Below are 23,312 nucleotides of genomic sequence, written 5' to 3'. Positions count from 1 at the left end.
GAATTGAAATGGTTGGCCACTGAGAGGTCGCTGTTACTGAAGCGGATGGAGCAGAGGAGCTCAGCAAAACAAACTCCCAATCTGTGGCCAGTCTCTCTAATGTAGAGATGGCCACTGGATGCAGTCCTGTGGATGTACAAGTGAAGTGTTGCTTCACTTGAAAGGTCTGTTTGGGGCCCCCGGACTGTGGCGTGGGCACAAGTGTCGCGCCTCCTGCTGCCAAAGGGGAAGGTGGTGGGGGTGGGGGGAGGTGATAGGTGGGGAGGGATGAGTGCACGAGGGAATCATGGAGCCAGGGGTCTCTACAGAAGGAAAAGAGGGGAGGAGAAGGAAAAATTTGACTGGTGGTGGAATCCTGTAGTAAGTGTTGGAAATTCCAGTTGAATTCCTTTCTCTAGTTCCCCACCTGCTTCCTTTCTTCTATCAGAGAGTACCACATACCCTATCACCTCTCAGTATCTTCTCCTGCTTCCCACCTGCAAGCTGGTTCTTCTCCCCTCCCCCCCCCCACCTCCAATCACCTTGCATATCTGTTCATTTTTTGGCATTCCTCATGGAAGACTCGGGCCCGAAATGTTCACTGCCTTATTGCTTTTCTGACCTGCTGAGTTCCTTCATCACTTTTACAACCATCAGCCCTTCTAGTCTGTGCCAAACTATGATTTTGCCTCGTCCCACTGAGCCGTAACCCAGTCCACAGGCCTCCATACCCCTCCCATCCGTGCACCCGTCCAAATTTTTCCAAAGTATTAAAATGAAGTCCATGTTCACCACTTCAGCTGCAAGCTCATTCCACGCTCCCCCCAAATTCCCCTCCACCCCCAAAACCTCCCCTTTCACCCTTAATCCACATCCTCTGGTTCATACCTCAGTGGAAAAAGCCAACTTGCATTTCTCTATCAAATCTCCCCTCATTCTTCTACGCTCCAGGGAATAAAGTCCTCACCTGTTTAATGCGTTCGCTGTAACTCAATTCCTCAAGTAATGGGAAACATCCTAGTAAATCTTCTCTATGCTCTTTCAATCTTATTGATATCTTCCCTGTAGTTAGGTGACCAAAACTGCACACAGTACTCCAAATTTAGCCTCACCAATGTCTTATACAACTTTACCCTATACTGAATATTTTGATTTATGAAGGTCAAATGATCTCTTTACATCCCTATCTACATGTGATGCTACCTTCAAGGAATTATGCATCGTATTCCCAGAACCCTCTGTACTACCGCACTCCTCAGTGCCCTGTGCATTGATATTGCAGGCTGCACCTTCCTTTCCAATTGAAACCATGCAATTAACTGTAAAAACACCACAATGGAGAAACTCAGCAGGTTAAACAGTGTCCTTTATGTAGCAAAGATAAAGATGCATCAAGGTATGAGCAAAATGTAGGCAGGCGCCCGAACAACATGCCAAACCCATCGTCTTTGGAAGTCCATTCCGGAATCAAGAACTGCTCAGGGCTCACCTTTTTCTTTTGGTGAAACATCTCGAGACCAATCCTGCTCGCAGCGCCAATTGTCCTGGGTAAACTTGTACCTCTCACTTTGTTTGTTTTAGATAGGTCACAGTGTTTGAGCTACTGAAAGAAAATAGACACACACACCGAGAGCAGTTCAGTTTATACAAATGTTTATTACAAATTCAAAAGCTGATTTCAAACTACAATATGCAAGCCCTTCCCAATTATACTTCTCAACACCTGGGCTGGTCCCAACTGCCGAAGCGAGGCAACGACCGCACACTTGTAGTAGGTTGTCGGGGTGCCGGTAGCAGCTTCTCCACCTCTCCCAACCGGGACGTTAGCTAGACTCTAGAAGTTCTTTTTGCTGAGAGATGTTGCCACCTCTCCGAGAGTCTCAACGGGACCATGGCTTATATTACCCAAAACCTGCTTACCCAAGCACCTATTCCCAGCACAGTAAGAAAGATCAGCGAGCAAGTTAGCATGCTAAGCTTCTATCGAATTACATAATTTTCAGTTTATCACTTTGAATAGAATGGTTTATTTTGCGTCAAGGCTAGGCCTCTGACAGTCTGTGACCAAAACAAGCAGGAAGATTAAATGTTCTTGGTACACAGATGTCCTTTCAGCAGATAACTGCATCTCTGGCCCCTCGGTGGAATTTAGCTTATGTCTGCTGGTTCTAAAAAACAAGCAGGTTCTCAGCCTTGCAGAAGCAAAGGTTCCAAAAGTAAAAAAAAACATGTTTTAAATCTTCCATTACATAAACCACTGTTTTAATTGTAGCTCATTGACTCGTTACGTGCATGGTTTCAGAACTCCAAAGGAAATGGGCCGATGACAATTTTTCTCAAGCAAAATATTTCAGTAACAATTGGGTCTAGAGCAAAACCCTTCCCTTCCCACTCACATCCCACCTGAAGCAATCCCTTACTAATCTCAGAGCGCCGATGGCAGAGGGATTACTTAAAGTGGGATGTGACTGGAAAGGAAAAGGTTGAAAATCACTGCTCTAGTCCCTTTTTCCTGTTGTAACCATGATAATGTTTACCCCAGAGCTCATTACTTAAGAATGATCTCGGTAGAAGCAAGAGTGGGAAAATTGGAAAAAATAAAAGAGAATGCCGGGAAGGCTCACAAGTGACTGGAGAAAGTAAAACAGATTCAGATTGCTAAAAGTGGGAATGAGGATTTGGTTAGTTCAGTAAAACCCTTGATATGTGGAATTCAAGCAACACCGAACCCTTAAGCAACCGGCAAAAAAAAAATCGACAAAAATAAATTAAAAAAATTAAAATAAATAAGGATAAAATAACAGGTTAAAAAAAAATACACCAGTTTAAAATTGTAAATGTTTTCTAAAGCAACACATAAACCTTTGGCGAGGATGGGAGCAAATATTCAGCCAGCCTTGATCGGGCCTTGCTCGTAGCAGCTGTTTGAATAAAGTTGTGTGAAACTGCAATGGCGTCGCCCAGGAGCTGGTCGACGTTGCTCGCCGTTGGGGTGACTCTCTTAAAGTATTTCCTTATCCCTGCTTAGTAAGGGTCGCCACGGTCAGAGGCTTTATCTGCATATGAAGGGGGGGGGGGTTTAATTATTTCTAATATTACTGTTTGTCTTTTCGGGTGGCTCCGCGGAGGGGGAGGTGCAGATGCAGCTACGGTTAAATTTTTTTCAAAATAGAATAAAATGTTTTGTTTTATATATTCGTGCAAGTGAAGTTTTATATATTTTTGTCTTTTAAATCATTTATTCTTAATGCAAGTGCCTTAGTAAGTGCATTGTAAGAGTAAGTCTCAAGCAACCGGAAAATTCACTTATCTGGCATCTTCCAATCCCCATAGGTGCCATATACCAGGGGTTTTACTGTATTAAGTTGTGGAAGATGGGGAGGAGATGGATATTTTGAACAGTTGGTTGGTAAAATTGAATTTACCCCAAACTTATTTTTTTTAACATATTTACAAATTAGACACTTTGTTCAATCTCAGATCCCTGAATCCCCAAGGCAACCCATACTCGACACCTTTCTTTTTTTGATCTGAAGTCTTCCCAAAGAGGTTTTAATATCTCTTATTCATGACTATTAGGCTGATCTAAGACTACCCCCTGTAGGCAGCCGCTGCAATCGGGTGTTTCTTGCCCCGTTAGAATCGCGCCAGAGACAGTGCCAGAGATCCAGGATCAGTCCTGACTTCCCGCCCTATTTGTGTGGAGCTTGCACTTTGTCCCCATCAGCACATGGGTTCCCGCCTTGTGCTGCTCCTTCGTCCCGCACCCCGAAGGCGCAGGTGAAAAACTGGTGTGCCAGCGATGTCATCGAATGATCATGCGGAGGGGATTAAAAATTGGAACGTTCAAATCAATTGTGTAAAACGAACTTAGGATCTTCTTCACAGTCTGATAAAGGTGGCTCCAGACAGCGATTGTTGAGTAAGTGGACAACCTTTCTCAAAGCCCGATTGATTTGTGGAATGCTCAGTGATAGCATCCATTTCAACAGGATCCAAGACGCCTTCATCTCGAAGGACCCCAACGACAGTGAAGACACAAGAGTTTATGGAATTTTTCACAGTAACTGGTGAGTCTGCAAATGACAGGAATATTTTCAAAGCCCATGCACAAAATGTATTAATTTGTCAACTTCTACCTGTCTTAAAGGCACGCCAAGAGGTGCCACTAGTATTGCCTGGTTTTTGGAGAAAGAAGGAAGAGAGTCCCTTCAGAATTGGTGGTTTCGCCACCAGCCGCATGGTCCCCTGTTCAATCCATGAGCACACCTGAGCTCCCAATGCAAACAGATAGCTTTCAGCACCCGAAGGCCTTCAAGGGCCCCTTCTTGCCCTCTTGAACCCCGATGCCGATAATTGGTTCCCACGATCCAGTCACTAGCAGCCCACAGCCCTGGTTTGATTTTTCGACTGTAAGTCGCCCACAACCTGTGTGGGTCTTTCAGCAGATCCGGATTGTCTCCTTCTCTGTAGGGTTGTATCCCCCTCCCCCCCACCCCCACCCCAGACTCCTCCTCGGCAGGTGTTGTTTTTCCACCCTAGAGCCTATGTCGGTCCACCGAGCCCGGAGCCCGCAACCCATTGCGGTACACTGTCAACTGGCGCATTGCCGTGATGGGTACAGATCTCTGTGGTTTCTCGATGATAAAAAAAAATAAACACTGGCCCCTTTACTAGGCTGTTTAATGGTGCTGTTGGCATTATGACCGAGCAGTAGGACCCTGCGGAGGGGCGCTTGTTGAACTGAGCTGCCCCGACACAGAGAAGATGACATTGGTGCTCCCATTTCCTGGGCACTCTATTCAGAATCCTAGAATTGCTAATTTTTTAAAAATCGAATTAAAAATAAATTATTTAGAAGCCAATTCGAGCCATTTAAACCCTGCTGCCCAATTTCATCCCGGTAAACCTACAATCTTGTTCATTTTTGGAGGGTGGGAGGAAACTGAGCACCCAGCAGGGGGAGGGGGGCGACTCCCATAGGCTTGGGGAGAATGTACAAACTCCTCACGGACAGCAGTGAGTTCGAACCTGAGTCACGTCGAACTATCTAACTGTGCCACCCTTTCCCCGGAGGTGTGGATCGGGAAGAATTTAAAACAAGAAGCCCCTCTGGGGGGTGGGGGTCTTCAGCAACTGCTCGAGCAGGAGACCTTTATTTTTTTGTAATGTTTTATTTATCATTTTAATAACATTCAACGTTCATTCCAAATGTAGAACATCAAGAAAACCCCTCCCTCCACCCCCCCCCCCCGCCTGTCCTATTAAACAGAAAAAAAGATCATCCCATCGTAAGTGTGAACAGTAAATGAGGTGAAGACACGAGAACACCTTTTCAGAGGTTACTGGCCACCCAGTAGCGATCTTCACCCTATCTTGGTGCCATTGAGGTATCTACATGCCCTAAATAAGGCTGCCAGGTTTTTAGGAAGGTGTTACATCCCTCCCTGAGATTGTATGTGACCCTCGTCAAGTGGGATGCAGCTAGTCCTTGCCGAAGACCACCTCTCCATGAGTAGATGGGGGCCAGGCTTCCAAGTTACCGCTGTGCACTTCCTGGCAATTTCTGTGGATTTGATTTGAGAGTGAGTTAGTGATTTACCTGCCATGGTGAAGTTCCCCAGAAGACAAAGCCCTACATAATCTTATATGCCCCTGTTATATTGCCTCTCGTCCTTTCAGACCTTGCACAGCGATTTCAATCAGATCCAGTCCCTAAATAGAGGTCAGATCCAGTCGTACACTATTATATTAATCAGAAACTCACCTCGTTCATCAGAGATGGAAATAGATGTGCTTTGCTCTTACCAATTTAAGAGCATCTTTACTTCAGAATCTATTAAGAGCAAAGTACAATCTATCCCAGGTCAGTAGGAGCGGTGGCTTTATATTCCATTGGTGAAGTAATACAGTTTGTTCTACTTCACTGAACTTTGCTCTTTACTGTTTTGCAGGAATGGAACAGCCGTGTGTGTGTATTCCATGAAGGAGATTGATGGGATATTTGCAAATCCCAGCTTTAAGGGTTACAGTAGCATTATTCCAACTAAACCCAGACCTGGCAAGGTGAGGATTGGCTCATTGTGGGGTTGGCTTTTGTGACTTAAGCGCTGCAAGGAAATTATCCCCTTGAAGCCAGGCTTAACTTATCGACTTGCCTTTGAGACACCTGTTGCTGGTTGATGGTGTTGAGGAGCACAGCGAGAGGTTGGTACCAGCGTGTAGGGGTGTCGATCAGGGCACTGGGATTAGTGAAAACTGGAGAAACCCAGCAGGTCAAGCAGTGTCCTTCATGTAGCAAAGGATAAAAATACAGAACCGAAGTTTCGGGAATGGGAAAATGTCGGCAGGTGTCTGAACGAAAGAGTGGGGGGGGGCAGGGCTGGTCGCAAGGCAGGAGGTGGTGGGTGGAGAAGGGAGGGAGGGGACAGAAGTGATCAAAGGGAGGAGGGATGGCTGGGTGAAGGGAGGGAGGAGAACTGGAAAGGGGAAGGGAGGGGGGAGGGGAAGAGGGGAGCAGGTTAGCAGAAACCAGAAAAGTCAATGTTAATGGCATCTGGCTGGAGAGGGCCCAGACGGCATTACAGTACAGAGGGATGTATGGTTCCATTGTGAATAGGTGTCAGTCAGGAACTATGTCAGTGCAGTGGGATGTATGGTTCCAGCGTGAATAGGTGTTGATCAGGAACTGTGTCAGTGCAGTGGGATGTATGGTTCCAGCGTGAATAGGTGTTGATCAGGAACTGTGTCAGTACAGTGGGATGTATGGGTCCCGGGTGAATAGATGTCGGTCAGGAACTGAGTCAGTACAGTGGGATGTATGGGTCCCGGGTGAATAGGTGTTGGTCAGGAAATGTGTCAAAGCCATGTCTGATTTCATATCGACATTCATGATCAAGGATCAAACCTTACCGATGTTTTGGGTGGGACGGTTTGCGTAGCGGTTAGTGCAGTGCTCTTACAGCGCCAGCAATGGGGACCAATGTTTGAATGCCGCGGTGATTGTACATTCTCCTTGTAACCACGTGAGTTTCCTCCTACTGTTTGAAACATATTGGGGATTGTAGATTAATTGGGTGTTAAGTGGACGGCTTCCTGTTACCGTCTGTCTAAATTTTAAAAATGTAAACCTTAAAAAAAAAATTAAATTGAAATTTTTAAAAATTGAGCAATGGAGGTGGTTGGAGTCCGTGAATTGCAGTAACTTCAGAAGAGCCAGTAGATGTAAGTACCGGGGCCACTCGTGCCACTTCGGTCGGAAGGAAGGGGAAGAGACGCTCGTGGCTCCGGTACTCCAATCCATGGCGCCAGCCGGCACTAGCGCATGCGCGCCAGAAGAAACATGGCCACACATAGCCTACAGACCCCTCCCCTGGGGACTCCGCATTTAACAGGGTAATTGCCCTCTCTCTTATACTCCCCCCCACCCCCCCACCCCAAGAGAGTTTACTCACGCAGGTCCTCCATTTTGGAAGTAGCCCTGCCCTCCTGTAAACTTAGGCATCCACTCAGCCCTCTGGCAATACACAGCTTGACAGGTCACGCAGCTCCCAGAGGCTGTAAAAGGTCTGAATTTTTGTGGAATGATTTTGAATTACACCTGACCCCAGTGTCTGCAGATTTTATTTCACTATGGGACCAAGTTCCATTTTTTTTACCACCCTTTAGCACGATAAATTTCCTCAGAATTTATTTCTGTATTTACTGGTGTCACTGGCCACATTACTGGCCACTAATTCGCCACAAAGTAGAACTGTTCTCTCTCTCTGTCATCAACTCATGCCTTCATTTTTTGTTGAGAAACAAATCCTACTTTGTTCCTCTTCAATCATGTTAATTTAAAGCCAGTCACTATTCCCAACGTCCCCACTACTTCCGAAAACACAGATGGTAAAGAATGGTCTACTATTACAGGAATCAATCCCTCGCATTTCTTCCCACAGGCTGTGAGATTGATGAATCGTGTCCTGTAATCAAGTAAATTTATATTTCGAACTCTGGTCCCGATCGCTTGCGCTGCAACAGTGCTGGGCTAACCCTGCTGCCCGTAATCATCCCAGCGGTGGACGTGGCGGTTAGCTCTGCGCCTTTACAGCACAGCAATCAGGGTTTGAATCCCGTGCTGTCTGTGAGGAGTTTGCACCTTCTCCCCTTGCCTGCATGGCTTACCCCCAGGGGGCGGGGGCCCTCTGGTTTCCTCCCACAGTTCAAAATGTACAAGGGGTGTATGTAAACTGGGCGGCACGGGTTCATGGGCTGAAATGGTCGCTGTACGTCTAAATTTAAAATGAACATTTAAAAAAGCTAAATATTTTTATATATATATTCATTTCAAATTGTATCCTTCTGTGATTTTGTGTGCGTGCGTGTGTGTTGTGTATGTACACTACAATCCAGAGAAACACTGTTTCATCTGCTTGTGCCATGTACAGTCAGATCATAATAAACTTGAACTTTGACGGGCACCTCTCAGCTTAACAGAATTGTTCCCTCCGTGTTGCAGTGCGTCCCTGACACAAGTAAATTGCCTGACGAAGTACTTGCTCTAATGGAGAATTATCCCACAGTGGATACTTGGATTCAGTCTATTGGAAGAATTCCCCTGATGACCAACCATCAGAATCACTTCACAAAAGTAGTCGTGGACTCTGTTGTTGACCTTCATGGAGTTGTGTCCCGTGTGCTATACCTGGCAATGGGTAAGTGCTGACACCCATTCGTTGTTCTGTTGTCCAACTTGTGGACAGTCCATGGGACAAAGTAACTTTACAATGTAAAGAGGTATTTCATTTGCAATATAGGAGATCATTCAGCCTTATCCTGCTTTGGTGGGGTAACTGAATGAATCCAAGTGAGCTCAAGATTCAAGATTCCTTCACTAACATAATAATTGACAAGGACAAGGACCTTCACTCTGTCCGCATCAGTGTCAGGGCATCTCCCAGTGGCCGACCACTTCAATTCCACGTCCCACTCTCACCCATGGCCTCGTGTAGGGTCAAATCAAGAGCACCTGTAAAATGGAGGAGCAATTTTCTGCCTGGGCGCTCTCCAACCGGTTGGTATTAACATCGACTTTCTCCGATTTCTGTCGTCCTGCTCCCTGTTCTCACTCTCGTCCCCATGCCCCCGTCTCCTTCCCTCTCCATTCGCAGAGCCATCCTCTCACTTCCCCCCCCCTGTTTGATGAGGCGCCCGCCCTCCCTTATCCACCTATTGCCTCCTGCCTGTGAGATAGTGCTCTTCCCCACCCCCCACCATTTTGTTCTGGGCGTTTGCCGACATTTTGTCCATGCATCAATGAAGGGCTACAAAAAGTACATGGTTTGAACCGCTGAGTTTCTCTGGCGTTGTGCTTTTAATACACAAAATAAGTCAACCGTCGCCTACCGTAACGGCTCACAAAGAAGAACTACCTGCATTGCCCAAAACCCCCAGCAAGAGAAGCAAAAGAGAGCCCCTGTGGAGAAGCTCTTCTTTCCTCCTTGAGTTTGACAAGTATTTTCCAGTTCCTTCATGCCACATCATCACTGAAACTCCCCTCATGGAGGACAAGGTTGGAGACTTTCTCTGAGTGAATCCTTGGGCAGGTGGCTGTGCCCAGTCTCCGTGCCTCTCCTCGCAGAATGGGATGGGCCTGTGTGGCTGTCTGGGTACTTTCCATCTCAAACCCAACCTCACTCCCACCTGTCCTTCCCACCCCATACCTTCCCAACAGCCTCTCCTTGGGGCTATAAAATTTGTGAGGGTAAACTCTTCGATGCAAAGCTTGGGCTCAACGAACACGCAAAACCTTTTGGTCAATAGTCAAAATCGAACTGATCCAAAATCGGGGTTAATCAACTGACCGTTCAACTGCCTGGGAAAAAGAGAAGAAAAAGAAAGTCCCTTCAGAAACATCGAACATCCATGAATTTGCCTTTTATTAGATGCCAGTAAGGCTCTCTTACCTGCTATCTCTGCTTCCACATGAGTTGTAAGGAGCTAAATTGACTCCTGCTTGATTCATCGGCAAAACCGAGCTTCAGATCCAGACCTCAGATATGATTTCCAGCTGTGGAAGGGCCTTGGTCAGGGAGAACAGCTGGTCTCCAGAGGTCAAACCCTGCAAAGTGCAAAGGGGGCATAGCCTCAATTTAGCAAGCCCCTTCCCATTGATTGTCTGATTGTCAACTGGCTTCATTCAAGGTGGTCACATGCGAAGCTCGAGGTTCGAAGTTATGGTACTTCACGTTCCTTCAATCTGCAATGAGAAGGTTGTGAAAATCAGTGATGTCATTTGATGTTGCAGTGGTTGTATGAAGCACTCTGGTTTGAAAGTTTGAAACCCACTGTTTTAATCGTACCTCATCAACTCGTTATGTGGGTGGTTTCAAAACTCCAAAGGAAATGGGCCAACGACAATTTTTCTCAAGCAAAATATTTCAGTAGCAATTGGGTTTAGACCAGTGATTCTCAATCTTCCCTTCTCACTCACATACCATCTTACTCATTACAGAGCACCAATGGCATAGGGATTACTTAAAGTGGGATGTGAGTGGAAAGAAAAAGGTTGAGAACCACTAGTCTAATATGAAGGGACTCTCTTTTGCTTCTCCTTCTCCTTCTCCTATGTTAGCTGGGCAACTCTGTTTGCCTCTACGGCCAACAAACATTGAAGTATATCATGTATGTTACATTTATATGTGGAGACTGGAGCGGTCTCCGCTCCATCCTCAACATCCATTGGAGCGCTCACACCCCTAACGTCGAGGTACTCGAGATGGCAGAGGTCGACAGCATCGAGTCCACGCTGCTGAAGATCCAGCTGCGCTGGATGGGTCACGTCTCCAGAATGGAGGACCATCGCCTTCCCAAGATCGTATTATATGGCGAGCTCTCCACTGGCCACCGTGACAGAGGTGCACCAAAGAAAAGGTACAAGGACTGCCTAAAGAAATCTCTTGGTGCCTGCCACATTGACCACCGCCAGTGGGCTGATAACGCCTCAAACCGTGCATCTTGGCGCCTCACAGTTTGGCGGGCAGCAGCCTCCTTTGAAGAAGACCGCAGAGCCCACCTCACTGACAAAAGGCAAAGGAGGAAAAACCCAACACCCAACCCCAACCAACCAATTTTCCCTTGCAACCGCTGCAATCGTGTCTGCCTGTCCCGCATCGGACTGGTCAGCCACAAACGAGCCTGCAGCTGACGTGGACTTTTTACCCCCTCCATAAATCTTCGTCCGCGAAGCCAAGCCAAAGAAAAGAAACATTTATATGTATTTTTTAATCACGTGACATCAAAACCAACTTGAACCTTGATATCATTACACAAACCTATCATCAAATTTAGTGGTTGATGTTTAGTGATGTGTCTATTGTAATGAGAATATTGCTCTCAGATTCCTGTGGGTCTCCATACCTCCTGTTATCAGAATGGATGGTGCAACGCTGTTACAGCACCAGCGACTGGAATCGAATCCAGCACTGCATGTCAGGAGTTTGTGCGTCTTCCCATGTCCGTTCCGGGTGCTCAGGTTACCTCCCACTTCCGAGAGATGTAGGAGAGGTCACAAGGGCTTGTTTGCGCAGACTGGAAGGTCCTGTTCTCCAAGTGAAACCCGGATGAATGTGAATTCTGTTGCTCTCCCCGTTCTGAAGTCTTGGGTATTTTTTTCCTCCACCCCGCCCCCCCCCCCCCCCCAACCACAGGAGACGGTAAAATCCAGAAGGTTCTTGAGAGGAAAGGCTCCTCAACCTTCATCATTGCAGAGCTTACCATTTCAAAGGAAAATGAGCCAATCTTGTCAATGTCTCTTGACTCCAACAGGGTGAGTTCAAAGGCCAATGGTCAACCTATGACCTGGGAATGACAACCTTAATTGAAATATTTTCCCATATTTAATACTTTCCGACTTATTGTCAGAGTATATACATGACATCACATACAACCCTGAGATTCCTTTCCCTGCAGGCGAGGCAGAATTACTACTGATTGGTAGTTAAAAAAAAACTGTACTCAATGTAAACAGATACAGAAATCTAAACAAACTGACTGTGCAATACAGAGAGGAAAAAAAATCAATAAAATGCACAAGTAAGAGTCCTTAAATGAGTCCCTGATTGAGTTTGTGGTTGAGGAGTCTGATGGTGGAGGGGGAGAAGCTGTTACTGAACCTGGTGGTGTGAGTCTTGTGGCCCCGACACCTCTTTCCTGACGGCAGCAGCGAGAACAGAGAGTGCGCAAGGCGGCGTGGAGCCTTGATGATCACTGCTGCTCTCCGACGGCAGCCTTCCCCATAAATGTTTTCAGTGGTGGGATGGGATTCACCTGTGATTATCCTGGGCTGTGCCCACTGCCTTCTAGAGGGCTTTACACTTAGGGGTATCGTTGTCCTCCATACCAGACCGTGATGTGGCCGCACTTTCCACCACACCTCCAATTTTCCAGGGTCGTACCAAACCTCCCCAAACTCCTGAGGAAGTAGAGGCGCTGATGTGTAAAAACATTGAGAAGAATTGTTAAAAATATAGCCATTGAACAAAATATGTTTTTCTTTGTAGAAAATCCTGTATATTACTACTGCCAAAGAGCTGGTTCGATTGCCCCTAGTCCAGTGTGAGAAATATGATGGGACTTGCGGAAGGTGCATTCAGGCCAGAGACCCTTACTGTGGATGGGATTATAAGAAGCAGAAATGTGTGCCCATTTCATCCAATTCCAAGTACGTCTTTCAGTTATATGTTTCTTTCTCCATTTCAAATCCCGACGGAAGCTCTGCTGTAACAATGAGGGAGAGAGAAAGATAACTAGAGGAAAGGAGATGGGGGTGGCGAAGAAGATGTGTCGGGGGGTGGTTTAAAGCAGAGAAGTTGACATTAATGTCATCCAATTAGAGCAGTGGTTCTCAACCTTTTCCTTTCCACTCACATCCCACTTTAAGTATTCCCGATGCCATCGGTGCTCTATTGCTTAAGATGGGATGTGAGTGGGAAGAAAAAGTCTGTAAACCCCTGTTTTAATCGTACCTCATTGACTCGTTATGTGCACGGTTTCAGAAATCCAAAAGGAAATGGGCCGATGACAATTTATCTCAAGCCAAATATTTCAGTCTCAATGGTCTAGATTCTCAACCCTCCCTTCCCACCCCACACCCTACCTTCAGCAATCCCTTACAGAGCACCGATGGCATCGGGATTGCTGAAAGTGGGACGTGAGTGGGAAGGAAAAGGTTGAGAACCGCTAATGTAGAGGGTGCCCAGACAGAAGGTGCTGTTTCTCCAATTTGCGGGCAGTCTCAGTCTGGCAGTGCATGAGACAGTGATGGCAGCAAAGGAATGGGGTGGGGAATTGAAATAGGAGATGCCCCAATTAACCTACAACTGCCGGTATGTTTTGGTCAGAGGAAACCCATGCAGACGCGGGGAGAACGTACAAACTCCTTATGGACAGTGCTGGATTCCAACTCTCATCGCTGGTGCTGCAATAGCGTTGCACTAGCCGCCACGTTGGCCGTGCCGCATTTTGCGTGGGCATCTTGGGTTAGGATGGACAAGTTGGGCCGAAGGGCATAATCTGGCCCTCAACAAGTCATGGTGCTCTCTCCAGCGCAAACAAGGGAGGGCTACCATCCAATGTCCGTAAAAACACATCGGCGGGAGCTTTACCACCTGGATGGACAGTGGCGTGGAGAACGTGGGGTGCGAGAGCTGGGGACCCTGCGGGGTTGTTGAGCCAGGTGACATCGCAGAGTTACAGAAGGGCTAAGGCTTGTTGGGCTAGATTCTGGGAGGCTGGGGTGAGGAGGAGCCAGCGAAAGAGTTGGCCAAAATATTTTACAAATTTAATGACCAATAAAAATCAAGAATCTGGTAAACCCTTTACTTCTGTAGTGTACAACAGTAGAGGTGTCTAACTGCGTGAATGCACGATTTGGCCATCACAAACTGGCCGGGGTGGCGGGGGGGGGGGTGGGTTTCACCATAACCCAGCACTGAACCCGTCTTTCCCTTTACTTTGGCAGGAACATCTGGCAAGATCTGGAGAGGGGCGATGCCTGCAGCTCCGCTCAAAGTGAGATTCCTACCGGGGTATAGTCCAGTGGGTGTTTTAGTGGCCCGCACTTCAGGAGATCGGGTTATTTCCTATACATCCCATTTGAGACCACATGTAAAAGTCAAATTTTCTAGACCATTTTTAATGTTAAATTTGTGACGGTGACTATCACATGGAAGCTACTTTTGAGGGGCTGAAATTCACACCAGAATCCAAAATATTGCATCACGTTCAAATGATCTCAAAACAAATAGAGAACAAAAATAACTATCGAGTCTGTGCACAGTGGCCTAGTTAAAAGGAGGGGGTGCGGGGGGGGGGGGGGGGGGGGGGGGGGGGAGCGACTGTGCATTTTTCAAAATTGGCGTCTTCCCTCCCCCCCCCACCCCTCTCTTTGGTCCAATGACGCACCACCCAACTCCCCCCCAACTCCTGTCCGACGATGCCACCACCACCCCCCACTCTGGTCGGACGCCGCTGAAAAATCAGTGCGGCCCGCCATTCAACCACTGGCATGTGCCGAGGTGTCATTTTTTTTATGCGTTCGCTCCCCCCCCCCAACTTTAGAACTTGGCTACGCCCCTGTCTGTGCATAATACACACATCCTACCAAGGAACAATAAACCATAAACAAGTCGATTACTCTAAGACTGTGCACGTTGCTGCCAATATACCTGCCCACGTAAAACCTTTAACCACAATTTTGTATCCTGGCTAAAGTCATACCCTAATCACTTGTACTTGGTACATCAGGGCTGCATTTTCCTTTTGAAGGGCCGTAATTCAATGCAGCCTAAGTCTTTCGTAATTTTAAAGTAGTGGTCTAGCTTGGATAAAAAAAATGGTGGTAGGTTTTATTTTGGGATAATCATACAGATTACATGACTGGTAAATATATAGTGTGCTAATTAACTTAAGGAATCTGTAACCTAACATTTGTTTGAATTGTACATCAAAACACCAGAAGAAAATTCTTTTCCTCGTCTTAACATTTATGTACGGGTTTTTGCAACTGTGGATCTGCTTAACTGTGATCGCCTTTTACATGGAAAATTTGAGATTCTTTGGGGGGCCAGAAATTAAGGGGTCGGCTTTTACACAAGTACGTACGGGCGTTAGAGATATTTATACACACTTTAAAGGAGGCTGATCTACTTTTAAAATCAAAGCACAAATGCGCTGGAGAAACACCACGTCCGTAGGAAGGAAAAGGGTGACCGACGTTTCAGGCCTGGGCCCTTCATCAGGAACACGAGAAAAAGAAAGAGCCCCGACTTTTTTTTTCCCTTCTACCTGATGCTTTTTGAGTTTGAGCAGGGAAATTATGGTCCTTTTCTTTCTGTTCGCAACTTAGGAAATATAAACAAGGCTGAGTCATTCATAATTAAATGGGGAACCTTTCCAGATGTTGCGCTTTTAGTTCAAGGCCACGCATCACCCATAGAAGTAACTGGTAGATGACAAGTAAGATGTTTGTATGCTCTCCCCGTGCCTGCGTGGGTTTTCCTCCGGGTGCTCCGGTTTCCTCCCACATACCAGGGATTATAGGTCAATTGGGTGTAATTGGGTGGAACGGGCTTGTGGGCTGGAGGGGCCTGTTACTGTGGTATAGGTCTAAATTTAACCATATAACCATATATAACCATATAACCATATACAGCACAGAACAGGCCAGTTTGGCCCTACTAGTCCATGCCGGAACAAATCCCTACCCTCCTAGTCCCACTGACCAGCACCTGGTCCATACCCCTCCAATCTTCTCCCCTCCATGTAATTATCCAGTCTTTCCTTAAATGTAAATAACATTCCTGCTTCAACCACCTCCGCCGGAAGCCCATTCCATATCCCAACCACCCTTTGCATGAAGAAATTTCCCCTCATGTTCCCCTTATAATTTGCCCCTTTCAATCTCAAACCATGGCCTTTGGTTTGAATATCTCCCACTCTTAATTGAAAAAGCCTATCCACGTTGACTCTCTCTGTCCCTTTTAAAATCTTGAACACCTCCATGAAATCCCCCCTCAATCTTCTACGCTCCAGAGACAAAAGCCCCAGGCTGCTCAACCTTTCCCTGGAACTCAAATCCTGACATCCTGTCAACATTCTCGTGAACCTTCTCTGCACTCTCTCTATTTTGTTTATATCCTTCCTATAATTTGGTGACCAAAACTGTACACAGTACTCCAAATTTGGCCTCACCAATGCTTTGTACAATTTCATCATAACATCCCAACTCTTGAATTCAATACTCCGATTTATGAAGGCCAACATCCCAAATGCCTTCTTCACCACACCATCTACCTGAGTATCAGCCTTGAGGGTACTATTTACCACAACTCCTAAATCCCTTTGTTGCTCTGCACTCCTCAATTGTCTACCATTCAATGTATATGACCTATTTAGATTTGCCTTTCCAAAATGCAACATTTCACACTTATCTGTATTAAATTCCATCAGCCATTTCTCAGCCCACTCCTCTAGCTTTCCTATATCTCTTTTTAAGCTACGGTAATCTTCCTCACTGTCCACAATACCACCAATCTTGGTATCATCTGCAAACTTACTTAACCAATTTACCACCCCTTCCTCCAGATCGTTAATATATATAACAAACAATAGTGGACCCAGGACCGAACCCTGAGGAACTCCACTAGTCACCGGCCTCCAATTGAACAAACAATTTTCTACCACTACTCTCTGACATTTCCCATCCAACCATTGCTGAATCCATTTCACTACCTCCTTATTTATACCTAATATCTCCACTTTTTTTACCTAACCTCCTGTGGGGAACTTTGTCAAAAGCTTTACTAAAGTCTAAATAGACAACTTCCACAGCCTTCCCTTCATCAACCTTTTTCGTAACCCCTCAAAAAACTCTATAAGGTTTGTTAAGCATGATCTACCCCTGACAAAACCATGCTGACTACTACCTATCAATCCCTGTTCATCCAAATATTTGTAAATGACATCCTTCAGAACACTTTCCATCAACTTACCCACCACAGACGTCAGACTCACAGGTCTTAACATTTTGGACTTGGGTCTTGTATCAGGTAGAAGGGGGAAATAAAATCTGGGCTATTTTTTTTACTCTTAATCCGCCTGAAGCGTTGGTCACCCTTTTCCTTCCTATGAACGTGGTATTTCTCCAGCGCATTTGTGCTTTGATTTTAAAAGTAGATCAGCCCCCTTTAAAGTGTGTGTAAATACTTCGCACATACTTGTGTAAAAGTCGACCCCCCTTATTTCTGCCCCCCCCCCCCCCCCAAAATCTGGAGTTTTCCCATAGATCTCGCGTAAAAGTCGACCCTTATTCTTCACAGATAGACAGATACCCGTACAAAAATGTTACGACGGGGAAAATAATTTTATTTTGTGCTTTGATGTACAAAAGCAGTTGGAAACTCTCTTTTATTCAGGCAGCTTGATTGACTGAAGGGAGTTGAAACCAACTAAGCTCCCGACTGATTTCTATTTTCCCCTTCCTAGTGGCACATTTGCATTCCTCGGCTCGAATGATTACCATCAATAGCACGCTGCTCCGTCTCCCCATGAAGGAAGACATCTCAGTTTACCTGTCCTGCCCGAAGCAATCCTACCACGCAGATTACTTGTGGAGATTCAATCATAACCACGAGGTGCTGCCCTGTTCTGTGAATGACGACCATTGCCTGCTTTTCATAAGTAAACTTTCTCAAAGCAACACAGGTCATTATGAATGTATCTCAAATGAAAGAGGAGTGGAACATCTACATGCTGATTATTTCATTGAGAATAATGGCGGTTTGTCAGCTAATTTATCCAGTGTTGCTTTGGTGATTACAGTAATTTATCACCTTCTACGGTGAATCGGAGTAGTTCATCCCTGCTAAAAGAAGTGGCCATTCCTTCCTGCCCTGAGGTTCTGGGTTAAATTGGTCTGCCAACAACTGAACATCCAGGATTTCAGAGTCCTTTAGCATTCCCAGATATGTTATTGATAGCATAAGAAGCGAGGTGGCTGGGTGTGAGTGGGTGAAGCTTCTTGGAATTTACTTGGAAATGAGGATTTAGCCCTTGAATAACATCAGCTATAAAAATGATCCAAAAGCAAAATGATGGGAATATTCAGCAGGCCCGTAGAGGGGGAACCCTGGTCAATATTGCAGGCCGAATGACGTGCGTTTCAGAAAGTTGATATAATTTTGGGAATGACCTGCGGTCTCAGCTGATCCTCCCATTTCAGTTCCCAGCAACATTCCCAAGGCAGGCGGCTGCGTCCTGGAATATGATGCACGGTCCCTCGCGATTCCATTTGGCCTCACCCCGGCAATGGACGGGGCCCAAGTACATCATATTCCTCCTGGGGCAGCCTTGAATCTGTTGACTTGGGAACGCCAGCTTTTCGACAGATCTATTAGAACGTGAAACGCTACACCGCAGTTCAGGCCCTTTGGCCCTCGATGTATTCCTTAAAGGAAGTTCTAACCCCTCCTTTCACCATAGTCCTCTTCCATCCATTTGCCTGTCTAGGAGTTGTCTAAATGCCCCTAATATCCCAGCCTCCACCACCATCCCAGGCAAGGCATTCCAGACCCCCGCAACTCTGTGTAAAAAAAAAACCCCTACCCATTCCCTTATATTTCTCTCTAATTTTCACCCCCTCGCTCAACCTCTTCCACCTCATGGTCCAAAATTATATCACCTCATGGCCCTGCTCCTTCATATATTTAATATCACCCATTCCTACTTTTAGCTCGATAAGGAGTCCTAGCCCAAAACTGACCATATCTTCCCATGGATGCTCCCTGACCTGCTGAGTTCCTCCAGCACCCCGGGTTCAAATCTATTCTCCCTGTAACTGCCGTTAAAATTGGGTGGCACGGGATTCACAGGCTGGAAGGGCTTTCTACTATGTCGGTCAAAAAAAATTATACTCACCCGCTGCCCCAATCCACTGCCCTCGCGGCCCATTTGGTTCGCTAAAGTTGGCAGGCGATTTGACCTTAAACCTCAGGAGCCAGTGTGATCTGTCCCTACCCACGTGGCCACTAGTTCGTCCTGTGATAAGATGTGTCAGATATCTTGCTTTGAGCAACATTGCACTGCAGCCATTCCAAATGTTAACAACATGTCATCTAATGCTGTTAATTGCAAAAGCAAGAAATACATGCAATGCTACAATCTACTCTTTATATTACAGGAATATTAACTAGAAGCATCTTTTGGGCTGTTCCAACGTTCACCTTGATCCTGTCAACTCTTGGATCAGACAGGCAAGAGGTGGGCAGTGGCAGAGGGGTCAAAACTGGTGATGTAATCCTACCCCTCATTCTGCCTCTGCTTGGCCTGGGCCTTATGCCGGTGTTTCAGAAAGTAGGCAGTAATGTTTGGGGGGGTGGGGGCGGGGAGCATACATTTTCCTAATAAAAATGCAAGCCATATGGGTGTTGGAAGCAGGCATCTCTAAAGGGAATTGGATCAACACGTGCAGGAGGTTGCCGTCAGGGTAATGGGGAAAGAGGGGGAACTGCTCCACAAGGAAGGTGGTGTTGACTGAGGGGGAAAATTGTAGGATGACGGAGAGGGGATCGGGCCGATCTGGAACTGAGTTGAGGTAGGTGCTGAGGGTTTGTACCAAACAGTGTTGGCGGATCCCGCTGAAAGTTCCAGCAGGGCCTTGAAAGCGTGCGGACTCTGGGAGGTGCAGAGAGAGTTGCAACAGTGGGGGCGGTTCCATGTTCTGTGGCTGTTCTCTTAAACACAATGCAGACCTGTGAGGGGGGGTGGGGGGGTTGGTTTGGAGTGGTAACGTACACCAGTGCAGAGTCAGCCGAGTCGTGAGTCTAGGACACATGTCAAACTCTGGCCCGCGGGCCGGCCCGCGATATAATTATATTTGGCCTGCAAGATCATTTCAAAAATGTATTAGAGGTGGCCCGCTGGCCGCCGCGCCAGTATAGCGCATGCACAGTAATACAACAAATCCCAGAATGCATTGGCATCAGCCCGCTAATCGCCCCCACCTCCTCTGTTTACGTTGCAGGGTCTCACCGTGGACTCTGGTTTTGGGGCCTTGCCGGTGTCAGGGGAAGCCAAGGCCGCTTCCCAGCGCCCGGAACCAGAGGCCTCGAGCCTGACCTCGCCAGGACCGTTGCCCCCTCCCCCTCCCTGCCGCAGGCCGACCCGCGACTCACGGTGACAGGGCCGCTGATCCGCAGAGATGCCGCCCTGCAGCGAGAGCCGATGCCCCCGCACTGTCGTTGTCCAACCCGATCGCCCGCAAACCCCGCCCTCCCGCACACAGGCCTGAGTAAGGATTATGAACTTTAATCTCAGGATAAAACGATCTTCCAATAGTTTCATGTCACAGTGATAAATATATTCCTGGTTAAAAATGGTCCTGCACCTGGATACAAGCTCATTAGGCATAAAACTTGAAAAGTGTGTAAATCAAAGGATATCTGTACCAATGGAAAAAGGGCATGGCAAATAACCCTGCTAGAGTTCATGCCCACAATCAGTCACCCATTTGATTGTTTCAGGAATCATGTTATTCTCCCACATTCTCAATAGCCCTCAGATTTTACTATTCCACAGCACACTAGCAACATTTGACAAATCCTCTATAGAGAAATATTATTTATTGAATATTTTATTTCTCATTTGTTAATGCTTCTGGAAAGAGTTTATCCAAAACTATTATTAAACATTTATTTTAATAAGAAAAAGTTTAACATTACATATGTTGAAAGAAGAGAAAACATGCAGATGTTGTTGAAAATTTTCAATAAATATTTAGTTCGGCCCTCGACTTAGTCCAAGTTTTTAATTTTGGCCCTCCATGAATTTGAGTTTGACACCCCTGCTCTAGGAGATTAGCGGAGGACACACAATATGGGCTCACAGCCCCTTCACCGTCCCCACCAAAACTGAATTCTGCCAGTTGCAAAGGGAGGCAGAAATGGCAGTGGAGGCAGTTCAGGCTGACAGGGAAAGAAGCAAATTCAGCACTGAAGCTCTTAGCACACATTGTTAATTGTTTGCCCATGACCTGACCTGACCTCCAGCATGTTCTGGTAGTGTTTTGTTCTGTGCAATGAAGGTGCGGGGAGCTAAACAGGAGTCTGTAGATGTGGCTGGAATTGATCCGCTGGCAACAGGCAGTTGAGAATTTGAGCCCAAATAAGGCAGTGGGATGTGGGGGGGGGGGGGGGGGTGGTTGGGGGTGATTGGTAGATACAGGGCAAAGAGGAAGAAGAAACTGGGAGGTGATGGGGGAGTGGCAGAGAAGAAAGATGGCTTCTGATAGAGGAAAGGAAGGGAAAGGGTTGGAGAGCTGGAGGGTGTGGGTGACAGAGCAGAGGGTTAAGGAATAAGGATCACGGGGGTGGGGGGAGGGAGAGGGAGGATACCAGAAATTGGAGGTCAGCGTTAACGTAGAAACTGCTGAGACAGGATATGAGGTGTTGTTCCTCAAATATGTGGGTGGCCTCAACCTAGCAGGTCACGGGGCCATGGGCAGACATGACAGTGCGGGGATAAGGTGTGGAATTGAAGTGGTTGGACCACTGGGAGGTCTTTGCTGTTACAGTGGACAGAGTAGCGAGGGCTCCCGATGAAACGGCCTCCCAATCCACGTCCGGTCTCCCCCCCCCACCAATGTAGTGGGAGTACCTGGATGTTCAGGGAGCCATCGCCGCACGTGTGCAGAAGGTCCTGATGCTTGTGCCCGTGCGTCTGGGAGCCAGCAGCCACAGAGCTCCAACCTTGTGGCTTGAGTGACCATGGGCAGCAAGACCCTTGGCTGGCCAGCTCTCCCAGATCCAGCGCCAGTACTGTGTTCCACTCAGAGGGGATCAGCCATCTCTGAGCTGTTATCAGTTTAACATGTACAATATCAGTTTTATATCTGTAACTTTGTTTATTGAACAAAGTATAAAAGTTTGTAAGATATTGTTCCTAAATGTAATTGCGATTTTAATTATTTCTGATACGTGATTGTTCTGCCTGTTTATGGTCATTCAGTGGATGTGCGCGGGGAGCTGATGGGAAGCTTGGCCTTTGTGGTGCGCTGTTAGCCAGAATCAGACACACACAGGGTAAAGACTGTACAACAGGCTTTAATCCACTGACTTCCACAGAGCCAGGCTGGCTGTAGCTGCAGTAACTCTGAGACTTTGGGAGGCCGATGCAGGCTTATATCTAGGAGGGAGATTGACACCTGACCGGGTGGGGCTTGATCCATTCAAGCTGACTGATTGACAGCCAACCAGGTGATGTCTTGTCCCCTCACACTCTTGCAGGTACAGAGGTTTCCCCCTGCAGTAGGCCGGTGGTGTACCACCACAGCCTTGTGCCAGCGGCCAGTGTCCTGACGTCAGCACTTCTCGTGTTTGATGAAAGGAGGGAGTGGGGTGTAGGGGGTGGGGTGAGAGGGGAAGGGCCATGAGGTTGGCGTGACTAAAGGTCACACTGCTGTGTTTCACCCACTTGCACACTCCGACTGGCGCCCTCCGGACTCCGCGGGACCCGAGCACATTTGGTGCAGCAGAACTGAGGCCTGCACTGTTTATTGGGGATGTTGTCGCCAGACTAACAACAGACAGGAGCTTTAATTTAGCAGCATTTTGCAAAATCTCTGAGCAATTCTCGCACAACATCAGTTGAAAGTTAAGCTGTACTGTTTGCATTCTGTATAACTATCTAATAAAGACTGAATGCCTCCTCAGTGAAGCTTGCTTCCATTCATTCACACTACACATGTAACGCTTCACAAAGGACATGCGAAATAGGCGCAGGAGACAGCCATCTGGCGCGTCCATTCAATGACATCTGATGATCGGCTCACATCTACTTATCTGACTTTTCCCCATATCCCTTAATTCCCCTACTATGTAAAAATCTATCCAACCTTGTCACCTCCATTGCTTCAATGGTCAGTGAATTCCATAGATTCACTGACCTCTGGGAAAAGCAGTTCCTCCTAAATCTACTCCCCTGGATCTTGAGGCTGTGTCCCCTAGTTCTGGTCTCCCCCACCAATGGGAACCACTTACCTCTCTCTATCTTATCTGCGCCTTTCATAATTTTATATGCTTCTATAAGATCCCCTCTCATTCCTCTAAATTCAAGAGATCAGGCACACAACAGTGAACAGAGAGGCGCACAGGAGATGGACGATGCTGGAACCTGGTGCCACACAAAGTCTGCTGAAGGGGGGGGGGGGGGCTCCCTAGATGGAGGGTTCTTGCCTGAAACACTGACCATACTATTACGAGCCCAGAGGACCCATAAACCCAGCAGCAATAGAT

General features: G+C 46.9%; 1 protein-coding gene across 4 annotated transcripts in view; it reads left to right on the top strand.

Annotated features, from left to right (window-relative positions):
- The window catches only part of sema7a (semaphorin 7A (JohnMiltonHagen blood group)), a 49,879-nt gene extending 27,150 nt beyond the window's left edge, over window positions 1-22,729 (top strand). For 3 of the 4 annotated variants that reach the window (XM_069902721.1, XM_069902722.1, XM_069902724.1), the window contains 7 exons: window positions 3,868-4,049; window positions 5,934-6,045; window positions 8,483-8,678; window positions 11,673-11,791; window positions 12,525-12,685; window positions 13,985-14,034; window positions 17,509-22,729. In XM_069902721.1, the coding sequence (XP_069758822.1) occupies window positions 3,868-4,049; window positions 5,934-6,045; window positions 8,483-8,678; window positions 11,673-11,791; window positions 12,525-12,685; window positions 13,985-14,034; window positions 17,509-17,867 (1,179 nt within the window). In that variant the 3' untranslated portion in view covers window positions 17,868-22,729. The remainder of the gene's footprint in view (window positions 1-3,867; window positions 4,050-5,933; window positions 6,046-8,482; window positions 8,679-11,672; window positions 11,792-12,524; window positions 12,686-13,984; window positions 14,035-17,508) is intronic. The other variant, XM_069902723.1, reaches the window with a different exon arrangement.
- Window positions 22,730-23,312: the final 583 nt, after the last annotated feature.

Source organism: Narcine bancroftii, chromosome 11, assembly GCF_036971445.1.
Source record: "Narcine bancroftii isolate sNarBan1 chromosome 11, sNarBan1.hap1, whole genome shotgun sequence".
Taxonomy (NCBI): Eukaryota; Metazoa; Chordata; class Chondrichthyes; order Torpediniformes; family Narcinidae; genus Narcine; species Narcine bancroftii.
This window is presented reverse-complemented; position numbering and strand designations above follow the sequence as displayed.